We start from the raw sequence: 14,507 nt of genomic DNA, 5'->3' as shown, positions 1-14,507 counted from the left end.
AGAATGATCTGGCCATGCAGATCGCCCGACATGTGTGCGGTCGAACATTTGCAGGAGATAATCGTTAGATCAGTTCGTGTACAAAACCCTGTAGCGACAACATCTTTGCAATTACGCACTGCTGTAGAGGCATAATGGCTCAATATTTCCATATGGGACTTCCAACGATTTTTTGAGTCCATGCCACGTCGAGTTGCTGCACTGCACCGGGAGAAAGGATGTTTGACACGATATTGGGAGGGTTCCCACGACTTCTGTTACTCATTGGAATGCAGAGTAGCTGCTGTCTGCAGCGTGCTGTGCCATTCTACATCTAGACATCTACATCCGTACTCCACAAGCCACCTGACGGTGTGTGGCGGAGGGTACCCTGAGTACCTCTATCGGTTCTCCCTTCTATTCCAGTCTCGTATTGTACATGGAAAGAAGGACTGTCGGTATGCTTCTGTGTGGGCTCTAATCTCTCTGATTTTATCCTCATGGTCTCTTCGCGAGATATACGTAGGAGGGAGCAATATACTGCTTGACTCTTCGGTGAAGGTATGTTCTCGAAACTTCAACAAAAGCCCGTACCGAGCTACTGAGCGTCTCTCCTGCAGAGTCTTCCACTGGAGTTTATCTATCATCTCCGTAACGCTTTCGCAATTACTAAATGATCCTGTAACGAAGCGCGCTGCTCTCCGTTGGATCTTCTCTATGTAGATAGCAAACTAAATTTGGAAGAGGCCACAGGTGCAAGAATGTTCATCGTATTTAGCTAATACTTTTTTTGTCTTTTCTTGTCTACGGTCTTGACAGAGTGGTAGGCTTCGACAGTTGGTTACTTAACGAATAACAAAGAGAATCATGTTGCAGATAATACGTGTTTATTCCAATTTATAAACGAACATTGGCACACTGCACTACAGCTCGTCTCTTAGCTAATGAAAATAAGTGACACACAAGTCAACAACTTCGTAATAATGGATTATTTCTTTATATTAACTGATTATTCTGTCGGTTCTTGGTAGAACAGCATTACAATACATGAAAAGCAGTACAGGGTGGTCCATTGATAGTGACCGGGCCAAATATTTCACGAAATAGGCATCAAACGAAAAAAACTACAAGGAACGAAACTCGTCTAGCTTGAAGGGGGAAACCAGAGGTGCTATGGTTGGCCCGCTAGATCGCGCTGCCATAGGTCAAAAGGGTATCAACTGCTTTTTTTAAAATAGGAACCCCCATTTTATTACACATTCGTCTAGTACGTACACACCGGTGGCACGTAGAGATCTGCAGTCTGTACGACGATTATTTACGATGGTGTTGCGACTCCATTCAGGTTACATATTACCCACAGAGGCTCACAAACGATCCATAAATCTCACCATTTCCGGAAACCGGAGGTCACCAATTTCTGCAGCTGGATTAAAGTCCTCTCTTTGTTCGCGACAGCGGTGAACGAAACTTTTAACGTAGCCCGTCAGCGCGCTTACTTCACCAGTGCATCACAAAATGGCGTAAAATATGAGATACGCTCTACAAGCGATACATCCAAGAGTTCATTATAAAGTCACTCGACAGTGCACGATTAGTGTTTGCCATTATGTACATTTCCTATTCAGAAAACAACTAAATATTTGAATAAATAGTGATAGTGCTTCATTGTATTTAAAAAAGTGTCATTTGAATAAGGATTTCAACTCAAATGCTCAAACTCTACAACTTGTCTGCTTGTTTCATCATTTATTTCGCTGGATATTTATTTAATTCTACTTTCCACTACCACCCCATTCTCCAGTTTCATTAATTGTACTTGGTGGGATTGACGAATGTTTTAGGCGACCAATTCATATGTAGAGGGTTTATCTACAAAATTTTCTATTCTTACTGTTGTCTAAATCATTGGGTTTCATCTGGACTGAAAATAAGGAACAATACACGTGGTATACAGTGTTGTACACTTAGTATACAATATGACTCTCTCCCACAGCTTGAATTTCCATCATCAACATAAAAGCAGTGCAATGACATTGAAGAAAGACATATTAAGATATTAAGTCCATAAAACTGGAATATTACCTGAAAATATGTAATACATGTGCTTTTTTAGTCCAAGATTTTTTCCCTCTCCCTCTCTTTCGTATTCACGGTTCAATAGCAGCTATGGGGGACTTGTAGTCCGACTGGCTCATTTGTTCAAGCAGGCTTTGTGTACCATCCATAAAATTGAATGAAGCAAATGTCTTACGACATCGATATTTTATTCAGTTGACAGTCATCATTATCAACAACTCCACCTCTGTCATCATTTGCAGCATTAGCTCTCATGAGATAAGTCATGGGACATCTCCTAATAGCGTATCAGACATCCCTTTGTCCGTCGAAGTGCCACAACTCAGCGTGGCATGGACTCACCAAGTCGCTGGATGCCCCATGGAGAAATATTGAGCCTTGCTGCCTCTGTAGCCGTCCATAAGGTGCTGACGGTGAAGGATTTTGTGAACGAACTGACCTAACGATTATGTCCCATAAATGCTCAATGGGATTCAAGTCGGGTGATCTTGATGGCTAAGTAAGTCGCTCGGATTGTCCAGAACGTTCTCCAAACCAATCGCGACAACTGTGGCCTGGTAACGCGGTGCATTATCATCCATAAAAATTCAGTAGTTGTTTATATAGAAGAGAATATATATAGAAGAGAATGTAGATGACGATGAAATAGGAGATATGATACAGCGTGAAGAGTTTAACAGGGCACTGAAAGACCTAACTCGAAACAAGGCCCCGGAGGTAGACAACATTCCATTAGAACTACTGACAGCCTTGGGAGAGCCAGGCCTAACAAACCTACACTCCTGGAAATGGAAAAAAGAACACATTGACACCGATGTGTCAGACCCACCATACTTGCTCCGGACACTGAGAGAGGGCTGTACAAGCAATGATCACACGCACGGCACAGTGGACACACCAGGAACTGCGGTGTTGGCCGTCGAATGGCGCTAGCTGCGCAGCATTTGTGCACCGCCGCCGTCAGTGTCAGCCAGTTTGCCGTGGCATACGGAGCTCCATCGCAGTCTTTAACACTGGTAGCATGCCGCGACAGCGTGGACGTGAACCGTATGTGCAGTTGACGGACTTTGAGCGAGGGCGCATAGTGGGCATGCGGGAGGCCGGGTGGACGTACCGCCGAATTGCTCAACACGTGGGGCGTGAGGTCTCCACAGTACATCGATGTTGTCGCCAGTGGTCGGCGGAAGGTGCACGTGCCCGTCGACCTGGGACCGGACCGCAGCGACGCACGGATGCACGCCAAGACCGTAGGATCCTACGCAGTGCCGTAGGGGACCGCACCGCCACTTCCCAGCAAATTAGGGACACTGTTGCTCCTGGGGTATCGGCGAGGACCATTCGCAACCGTCTCGATGAAGCTGGGCTACGGTCCCGCACACCGTTAGGCCGTCTTCCGCTCACGCCCCAAACATCGTGCAGCGCGCCTCCAGTGGTGTCGCGACAGGCGTGAATGGAGGGACGAATGGAGACGTGTCGTCTTCAGCGATGAGAGTCGCTTCTGCCTTGGTGCCAATGATGGTCGTATGCGTGTTTGGCGCCGTGCAGGTGAGCGCCACAATCAGGACTGCATACGACCGAGGCACACAGGGCCAACACCCGACATCATGGTGTGGGGAGCGATCTCCTACACTGGCCGTACACCTCTGGTGATCGTCGAGGGGACACTGAATAGTGCACTGTACATCCAAACCGTCATCGAACCCATCGTTTTACCATTCCTAGACCGGCAAGGGAACTTGCTGTTCCAACAGGACAATGCACGTCCGCATGTATCCCGTGCCACCCAACGTGCTCTAGAAGGTGTAAGTCAACTACCCTGGCCAGCAAGATCTCCGGATCTGTCCCCCATTGAGCATGTTTGGGAGTGGATGAAGTGTCGTCTCCCGCGGTCTGCACGTCCAGCACGAACGCTGGTCCAACTGAGGCGCCAGGTGGAAATGGCATGGCAAGCCGTTCCACAGGACTACATCCAGCATCTCTACGATCGTCTCCATGGGAGAATAGCAGCCTGCATTGCTGCGAAAGGTGGATATACACTGTACTAGTGCCGACATTGTGCATGCTCTGTTGCCTGTGTCTATGTGCCTGTGGTTCTGTCAGTGTGATCATGTGATGTATCTGACCCCAGGAATGTGTCAATAAAGTTTCCCCTTCCTGGGACAATGAATTCACGGTGTTCTTATTTCAATTTCCAGGAGTGTATATCATCTAGTGAGCAAGATGTATGAGACAGGCGAAATACCCTCAGACTTCAAGAAGAATATAATAATTACAATCCCAAAGAAATCAGGTGTTGAAATATGTGAATATTACCGAACTATCAGTTTAATAAGCCACGGCTGCAAAATACTAACACAAAATCTTTAGAGACGAATGGAAAAAAACTGGTAGAAGCCGACCTCGGGGAAGATCAGTTTGAATTCCGTGGGAATGTTGGGACACGTGACGCAATACTGACCCTACAACTTATCTTAGAAAATAGATTAAGGAAAAGGCAAACCTACGTTACTAGCATTTGTAGACTTACAGAAAGCTTTTGACAATGTTGACTGGAATACTCTCTTTCAAATTCTGAAGGTGGTAGGTGTAAAATACAGGGAGCGAAAGGCTATTTACAATATGTACGGGAATAAAATGCAGTTACAAGAGTCGAGGGGCATGAAAGGGAAGCAGTGGTTGGGAAGGGAGTGAGACAGGGTTGTAGCCTGTCCCAGATGTTATTCAATCTTTATATTGAGCAAGCACTAAGGGAAACAAAAGAAAAATTCAGAGTAGGAATTAAAATCCATGGAGAAGAAATAAAAACTTTGAGGTTCGCCGATGACATTATAATTCTGTCAGAGTGAGCAAAGAACCTGGAACAGTAGCGTAACGGAATGGGCAGTGTCTTGAAATGAGGATATAAGATGAACATTAACAAAAGCAAAACGAGGACAATGGAATGTAGTCCAATTAAATCGGGCGATGCTGCGGGAATTAGATTAGGAAATGAGACGCTTAAAGTAGTATATGAATTTTGCTATTTGGGGAGCAAAATAACTAATGATGTTCCCAGTAGAGAGGGTATAAAATGTAGACTGGCAATGGTAAGGAAAGCGTTTCTGAAGAAGAGAAATTTGTTAACATCGAGTATAGATTTAAGTGTCAGTAAGTTGTTTCTGAAAGTATTTCTATGGATTGTAGCCATGTATGTAAGTGAAACGTGGGCGATAAATAGTTTAGAGAAGAGAATAGAAGCTTCCTATATGTTGTGCTACAGAAGAGTGCTGAAGATTAGATGGGTAGATCATATAACTTATGAGCAGGTATTGAATAGAATTGGGGAGAAGAGAAATTTATGGCACAACGTGACTAGAAGAAGGGCATATTTTGAGGCATCAAGGGATCACGAATTTAGTATTGAAGGGCAGCGTGGAGGGTAAAAATCGTAGAGGGAGACCAAGAGGTGAATACACTAAGCAGATTCAGAAGGATGTAGGTTGCAATAGGTACTGGGAGATGAAGAAGCTTGCACAGGATAGAGTAGCATGGAGAGCTGCATCAAACCAGTCTCTGGACTGAAGACAACAGCAACAGGCGTCTGCACGACATTTGCCTCTTGCCACCTGAAATTGGCACTCATCTGACCAGCCCACGGTTTTCCAGTCGTCTAGGGTCCAACGGATACGGTCACTAGCCCAACAGAGGCGCTGCAGGCGATATCGTGCCGTTAGCAAAGGCATCTGCGTCGGTCATCTGCTGCCACAACCCATTAAAGCCAAATTTCGCCGCTCTGTCCAAACTGATGTGTCTGTCGTACGATCCACTTGAGTTCTGTGTTATTTCATGCAGCGCTGCCTGTCTGTTAGCACTGACAACATTACCCAAACGACCTGCACTTGGTAGTTAAGTGAAGGCCATCGGCCAATGTGTTGTCCTTAGTGAGAGGTAATATCTGAAATTTGTCATTCTCGGCACACTCTTGACATTGTGGATCTCGGAGTATTAAGTTGCCTAACGATTTCCGAAACGGAATGTCCCATGCGGCTAGCTCCAACTACCAATCCGCGTTCAAAGTCTGTTCATTCCCGTCGTGCGGCCATAATCACGTTGGAAACCTTTCCACAGGTATTACCTTACTACAAATGACAGCTCCGCCAATGCATTGACGTTTTATACCATGTGTATGCGATACTACAGCCATATATATATGTGCATATTGCTGTCCCATAACTTTTGTCACCTCAGCGGAAATAATTTAGGAACGCAACTAAAAGGAAGTAGTGGGATGCAAAAGAAAATTGGCTACAGAAAAAACGTGAAGAAATCGAAATGAAAACGGTTGTTGCACTGATACATTCAGCACACATAAAGGACAAAATAACTCTTGGAGAACGTAAAAGCTAAGGCGTCAACATTAAGAGTGCAAGAGGAATACCATTCTTAAACCGAGAGGAGAGAGCAGATATGTGCAAGCAGTACACTAAGGACGCCTACAGAGACAAAGAACTGTCTGATAGCCGGCCGCGGTGGTCTCGCGGTTCTAGGCGCGCAGTCCGGAACCGTGCGACTGCTACGGTCGCAGGTTCGAATCCTGCCTCGGGCATGGATGTGTGTGATGTCCTTAGGTTAGTTAGGTTTAAGTAGTTCTAAGTTCTAGGGCACTGATAACCACAGCAGTTGAGTCTCATAGTGCTCAGAGCCAACTGTCTGATAACGTATATGAAATGAGTATCGAAATAAAGAGCATAAGGAATCCAGTGTTAGAGTAAGACATGTGTGAGAATTATAATCGGACAATGCAGAAAGTGTAGATAACATTCTTTCAGAATTTCTTAAGTAATTCCTGAAGGCGCAACCAAAAATTATTCAAGTCAGTGTGTTGAAACTGTGAAACGGATGAGATGGCATCGGACTTACGGAAGAATACCATCCACACATTTACAAAGACAAATAGGGCAGAACAACTCGAGAACTATTGCACAATCAGCTTGACATCTTTTGCATCCAGGTTGCTGACCAATATGATATACAGAGGATGAAAGAAACTGAAAACCTGTTAGATGATGATCAGTTTGGTTTTATAAATGGTAAAGCCACCAAACAGACAGTTCTGACGTTGCGCTTGATAATGAGGACAAGACACATTCGCAGAATTAGCTGACGGAAAAAGCAATCAACGTGAAATGCTGCAAGATGAATTCACAGAGAAATAGGTATAAATTGTAGGTAAAGACAGATAATATACAACGATAAAGCATGTACGAGGACCAAGAGAGATCAATGAGAATGGAAGGCCAAAAGAGTAGTGCTCGGTTTGAAAAAGAGAATAAGGCGAGGATGCAGTCTCTTTGCTCTGCTCTTCAACCTGTTTAACGAAGAAGCAATGAAGGAAATAAAAGAAAGGATCAGTGATGAGCTTAGCAAATGCCATTGCTGTCCTCTATGATAATGGGTAAAAATTACGGAGTCTGTTTGATGGAATCAACTGAACACAGAATATGGACTAAAAGTATATTAAAGAAAGATGAAAGTATTGAGGACCAGCAAAAATTACTTTTCTCACAAACTTAAGATCTGAAGTGCGGCCATGCAATAGACCTAGTAAAAGAATTCTGCAACGTTGGAAGCGAAATAACACTTGGCAGATGAGGAGAAGGGCATAAGAAATAGACTAGCAGTGTCAAACAGAGCACTCCTCCTTAAAAGAAGGCTGCTACTATCAAAAATCGGAATTGGCTTGAGACAGAAATGTGAATTAAATGGACTGATAAGACAAAAAATGAGGTATGCCACTGAGTCGGTGAGGAAAGGAACATATGGCAAGTGCTGATTAGAAGTTGTAGGATATCGTGACGTTTATTAATGCTGAAGATCTGATATCAGGCAGATTCGGTCAGTGTCACCCATAACGGCGGGTCTGATTACCACGGTCATGGTTCTGTTGGAGGAGCCTTCGCCTTTCTTCACCCTTTGAAGGGACTTGCCCAGCCTGTTATAGGGGACCTACAGTTCGACGTGGGCTCCCAGCCACCGTCCAACGAGATATTTTTCACATTATGAAAGATTTATAGAGTTTAAACAATTGATAAATCATAGACAAAAACCCTACGATGAGCAGTGACTGAATCACCTAGCCATCCAGAAGTCGACGTTGATTGTTTTCCAAAATCCCTTACATACAATTTTCCTGTCATCACCTGAAATAGAAATAAATAAAATAAAGTCGCAAACTTCATTCTCGTCTACATCTACATCATTACTCTTAAATTCACAACTAAGTGCCTGACAGAGAGTACATCGAACCACTTTACAGCCACTTCTCTACCGTTCCACTCCCGAACAGCGCGCGGGAAGGACGAGCACATAAATCTTTTCGTTCTTGGTCTGATATCTCTCATTTTATTATGATGATCTTTCCTCCGTATGTAAATGGCGTCAACAAAATATTTTAACTCTCTGAGGACAAAGTTGGTGATTCAAATTTCATGAGGAAATCCTGCTCCTACGAGAAACGCCTTTGCTTTAATAACTGCCACCCCAATTCGCGTACCATGTCTGTGCCACTATCTTGCGACATTCCAAAACGAGCTGCACTTCTTTGAATTTTCTCGATGTCCTCCGTCCATCCTATCTGATGGTGGTCCCACACCGCACAGCAATACTCCAGAAGAGGGCGTACAAGCGTAGTGCAAGCAGTCTCTTTAGTAGACTGCATTTTCTAAGTGTTCAATCAATAAAACGCAGTCTTTTGTTTTGCTTTCGCCACTACATTATCTATGCGATTGTTCCAATTTAAGTCACTCAAAGTTGTAATCCTCAAGTATTTAGTTGAATTTACATCATTTAGATTTGTGTGATTTGTCCTGTAACCGCAATTTAGGAATTCGTTGTAGTGCTCGTGTGGATGACTTCGCACTTTTCATTATTTAGAGTCAATTGCCACTTTTCGCACCACATAGACATTTTGTGTAAATCGTTTTGCAATTTGTTTTGATCATCTGATGCCTTTATAAGACGGTAAATGACCAGCATCTGCAAATAACCTAAGACGGCTGCTCACAATGTCTCCTAAATCATTTATCTATACCAGGAACAGCAACAGCATAGGATCTACAACACATCCTTGGGGAACGCCAGATATTTCTGTTTTACTCGATGCCTTACTATTAACTGTAACCTTCCTAACAGGAAACCACGATTCCAGCCAAACAACAGAGACTTTGCTCAATAGGCACGCAATTTGATTGGAATTCGCTTGTGAGAAAAGGTGTTAAAAGACTTTTGGAAATCTAAAAATATGGAATAAATTTGACATTCCTTGTCGATAGCATTCATTACTCCGTGTGAATAAAGAGCTATTTAAGTTTCACAAGAACGTTGTTTTCTGAACCCGTGTTGGCTATTTGTTAATAAGTCGTTCTTTTCGAGGTAACCCATAATATTCTAACACAGTACACGTTCTATAATCCCATCGCAAATCGACTTTAGCAATATTCGACCATAATTCAGCGAATTAATCCTATTTCCTTTCTTTGGTATTGATGTGAGTTGTGCAGTTTGTTTTTGTTCAAATGGCTCGGAGCACTATGGGACTTTACATCTGAGGTCATCAGTCCCCTACAACCTAATAACACCACACACATCCATGCCCGAGGCAGGATTCGAACCTGCGACCGTAGCGGTCGCGCGGTTCCAGACTGTAGCGCCTAGAACCGCTCCGCCACACCGGCCGGCGTTTAAGATTTCTTTACCTTGTAAATTAATTATAATTAATGTTTCAAGTACTTTAATTTATGCTGCAGCATAAATTAATTTCAGTTGAACTTATAAATTTTACCGCTGTAATGAGCCAGCTACCTAAGTGTCATCTTATAAATAAATTTTGTTATTTGAGAATGTTGTAGAGACAGTGATGCAAAAACAGATTTGACGCCCGTTGCCATTAATCTGTACTCAACGGTCACCCTCAGTCTGATGGTAATAGCTGCCGCCAGCAAACTTTCCAGTACAGTTACTTTCGCTATCATAAGAAGAACAGGGGTTTAGAACTGACGTGGGCTAAACAACCGGAGATCTTGTGTTGTCCTCTTTGATGAGTACTAGTGGATTATCGGTTTATTTAATTTTGATAACGAACTAATTTTTTTGACTAGCTCGTACATTTCAAGAAAAAATAATTTAAACCTACGTGTTGCTGTCAAGGGCAACAAGTCATCTGCATGATACGAATTTTTGAACCGAATGACTTTATTTACTGACGATGGTTGTAATATGATAATAAAAAATTTTGTGAAACTACTTTTTCATCTTTACAGATTATTCATTTACTTGCGCAGATTAATTGAGAAACAGTTCTGTCATTGTTATTTAGCTCTAGTTGGAACCAGTGAGCTATCTTCAGTGAGACAAGCTTCAGGACAGGTAACTGTAATTCTACTGCGAACTACATATTTCGTGAAGTTATTGCTCGAATGCTTTTAACTATGAACGACCAACGAGTTACCACAGCAATCCAACTGCTCAAGCCTCGGAAGTTAGAATAAAAATAACAAATTTTGAAATTCTTTTTTGCTTTCATTGAGCATTTGACATGCTATTCATGTTGTGATGATTAGGCGTTGGGGTTGTTTTTGGGGGAAGAGACCTGAGAGCATGGTCAGGTTAGGGAAGAACGGGGAAGGAAGTAGGGCGTGCCCTTTCAAAGGAACCAGCCCGGCATTTGCCTGGAGCGATTTAGGGAAATCACGGAAAATCTAAATCTGGATGTCCGGACGCGGGGCTCAACCGTCGTCCTCCTGAATGCGAGTCCAGTGAGCTAACCACTGCGCCACCTCGCTCATGTGATAGTAAACAGTAACAATACGCAATAAAACATATCATAATATTCTAACACAGCAACAGAGATAAACTAAAAGATACTGATATACATACAAATACAACAAAGAGTAGAAGTTAGAATGTGAGGTTTTTATTTTGCATAATCATTGCAAGCCAATTTTGCATAACATTCCTGAAGAATTTTAATAAGCCATATATACAGTTATGATGCGTCTTTGTCAACTATTTTGTACATGAATTATAGTAATGAAGTGACTGCCTTTATTTGCAGCTCACCTGATTTTCTTTTGTGAAGAGTGAACATTGATGGGACTGTCGTTACACTCACTTTTTTGAAAAGTGTTGAACAGAACATACGGTTTTACAAAGACCTGCTATACATTCCCCTGCCTTCTTCTGCCCCTTAAACACTCTTTTTGCTTGAGATGTACTGCACCAGAGCATTACGCAGTACTGTGTAATGAGGCTGTGAAAAAATACATAGTACCTAAGCATCATGTTTTCATGTACTTATACTTAACGTTTGCCTCAGCAGTGCCTTGACTGCCATTAAATCGTTTGTACAGTCAGCAGTTCCTGCTGGCCCTGGAGAACTACACCTCTGAGGCGACTAAGGAACGGGTGCTGACCGCCATCCAGCACGAGGTGGCTCATCAGTGGTTCGGCGACCTGGTCAGCCCGAACTGGTGGTCCGTGCTTTGGCTTAGTGAAGGTTTAGCCACGTTCTTCGAAAGCTTTGCTTCTGCAGTCGTAAGTTGGCAACAAAAATGGTTCATGTTACAGTTTGTCCTCAGCAAAAAACTAAAGGCGTGTCTTTATGTCGGTGATACGTACATTAAAACAAGTAGCCAATTTCGAGCTTAACGTGTCTCAGAGCTTACTGAATAAATATGCATTATCTAATCAAAAGCATCCAGACATCTACCAATAGACAATAATTTGGAATATATTCACCCTTCGCCTTTATGACAACATGGACTGTGCTTGGGACTCTTTCAATGATTTATGTGAATGTCTGTGGGTGAATGGATGGCCATTCTTCCTCAAGAGTGGGAACTGGAGAAAGTGATGATGGACGCTGGGACCCGGAACGAAGTCGACGCACATCTCAGAGGTTTTAGATTGGATTCAGGTTGGGACTCTGAAGACGTCAGTCCATTTCAGGAATGTCACTGCCCCACAACCCATTGTCTCACTGATGCTGCTTTATGATTGGACACAGCGACATACTGAGAGAAACAATCGTCTCCAAACTGTTCCTCTACTGTACGCAGAACACAGTGCTGTAAAATGTGTTCATATTTTTCCGCATTTAGCGTTTTCCTAAGCGCAATAAAGGGACAGCGTTCTAACCACGAAAAACACCACTCATTCCGAACTTAGCTGTTGGCACTACACATGTTGCCAGTAACGTTCACAAGACATTCGCTAATCCCAAGTCCTCCAATTGGATTTTCACAGAGTGTAGGTGATTCATCACTCAAAATAATTCGTTTCCATTAATCCACTGTCCATTGGCAAGTCTCTTTATACAACCTCAAGCGCGGCATAGCGTTAACTACAGAAATGCGAAGCTTATAAGGAGCTGTTCGATATATTACCTCGGTTCAGTTTACAGCGATAAAAGCTATTGAAAGAATAATTTAAAATTAAGAATAGAATTTTAGAGGAGAGAATAGTGTAGAATCAGAGCTCGGTAATTGCAGCTCAAAATTATAGTATATCAGCAAGTAGTTTAACGTATAAGTACAGCAAAGCTACGGAAGCTCCGTCATGGAGGAGGCAGTGACGTTAAACTCTTGGGATGAAAAACCTATAAAAAGGCCTGATCGTCATTATAGCCGCCTTTTTTCCTTGATTGTTTCGTTAAAGGGCGGGGAACCCGTGTCAGTCAGGGAGACAATAATTAGATTGGACTTTATCGTGTTAAGATTCACGATAAACTGTTAGAATATTACGGAGATTAAAAGTGATGTAGTGTACGATCTCTGACTGTTGGTAGCAACGGAATATTATGAGGATTTTAGGACTTTAGTGCTAGATTGGAACTTTACGGACATATAGACGACAGAAACTCAAATTATCTGCTGATACGAGTGAATTCAGAGATACCGGTATTCAGATATTAACGTGTGGACTTTTGCAAGTGTTGTGTGCCGTTAGTTGCGAATCTGGACGTAGAGCGCTTGCATATCGGCATTTGCGGACTATTTAGATTCTTCCAGGCTAGGGACCTTTTAAATAGACCATCATCCATCACCATCTTAATCCTTGAATATAGAGTGAAAGTTAAATACAAGAGTTTTGTACTTATGTCATTTACCTAGTACTAATCAGTGAAGGTTTTACGGAACCAAGGCTATTCAGCAGTAAGTCAGCACCATCTAGCGGAAAGCGTAGACATTAACTAACACGCTAACTGAAGTGATCGTTTACGTGGCTCTGAGCACTATGGGACTTAACATCAATGGTCACCAGTCCCCTAGAACTTAGTACTTAAACCTAACTAACCTAAGGACATCACACAACACCCAGCCATCATGAGGCAGAGAAAATCCCTAACTCCGCCGGGAATCGAACCCGGGAACCCGGGCGTGGGAAGCGAGAACGCTACCGCACGACCACGAGATGCGGACAATGTTTTCGTGTTTTACGGACTGCTTAATATAGCCTTTTGTGACTTGACGTCCCCACTCCCTCCGAAAGGTGGCGCAGGCAATTTTAATCATAAAAGGGGAGAGTTTTAGCCGGGCAAATTACTAAATAAAAGCGATATTTACAAGACTCGCAGTAATAGCAAAACACAAGGCCCGCACCTCGTCGGAGAGTCGTCGCTGTCACGTCGGGAAGTAAAGCCGGAAAACCTACTGAAGATACGTATCAACGAGCAGACGTCGACGTGGAGTACCTAAAAAGGGGATGCTTCATCAACCAGTTCACTCCATTCTTTTAAACTTCCTACACGCAGTCATTATGCTAGATGAACTACTGGTAGCACTTTGGAATACACGATTGAGATGACTCCATGTAATTTTTTACAACCACCATCCTCGAAGTTCGAAGATTCCTGTCCGTCAATATAAGACGTCTGCCTGCCTGGTCTTACTTTAACTGTGTCGTTTCTTCACGTTTCCAATTCATAACCACATCACCGGCAGTCGACATGGACAGCTTTCTATGGGTTTAAAAGCCCTAGATGAATTTGTTATTAAGGTGACCTCCAATGGCTAGTTGCGTCAATGATCTGTCCCTAGCGACACATTCTGCTGCTCCCGCCTCCTTTTTATGCGACAGACCAACTTCTCGTGAGATCCAATGAGCAGTTCACCGAATACAGTGGTGTCCGGATACTTTTGATAAGATATTGTTAACATCTGCAGCCATTTTCCTCAGTTGCTAATAATAACTTCAATTATGGTTTATCATAAATATGATACTGACAGGCGATAATAGTATGGTTAATATCAGTAACAGTTTTCCTCAGTTGCTAATAATAAATTCAATTATCATAGGTATAAGAAATGTGACAGCCCTTCCTGGTCACTCATATGTAGCTAGGTTGTACATCTTAGGCGAACCAGAATGAAAAAATACACTATGTGATCAAAAGTATCCGGACACTTGGCTTA

At 42.9% G+C, this 14,507-nt stretch overlaps 1 protein-coding gene across 1 annotated transcript in view; it reads left to right on the top strand.

Moving 5' to 3' along the window:
* Positions 1–14,507, top strand: part of LOC126355386 (aminopeptidase N-like) — a 159,450-nt gene that overhangs the window by 36,072 nt on the left and 108,871 nt on the right. Inside the window, exon 5 of the mRNA XM_050005680.1 lies at positions 11,445–11,628. Within this exon, the coding sequence (XP_049861637.1) occupies positions 11,445–11,628 (184 nt within the window). The remainder of the gene's footprint in view (positions 1–11,444; positions 11,629–14,507) is intronic.

Source organism: Schistocerca gregaria, chromosome 3, assembly GCF_023897955.1.
Source record: "Schistocerca gregaria isolate iqSchGreg1 chromosome 3, iqSchGreg1.2, whole genome shotgun sequence".
In the NCBI taxonomy this organism is placed as follows: Eukaryota; Metazoa; Arthropoda; class Insecta; order Orthoptera; family Acrididae; genus Schistocerca; species Schistocerca gregaria.
Note: the sequence above shows the minus strand (reverse complement) of the source record. Positions and strands in the feature narration are given on the sequence as shown.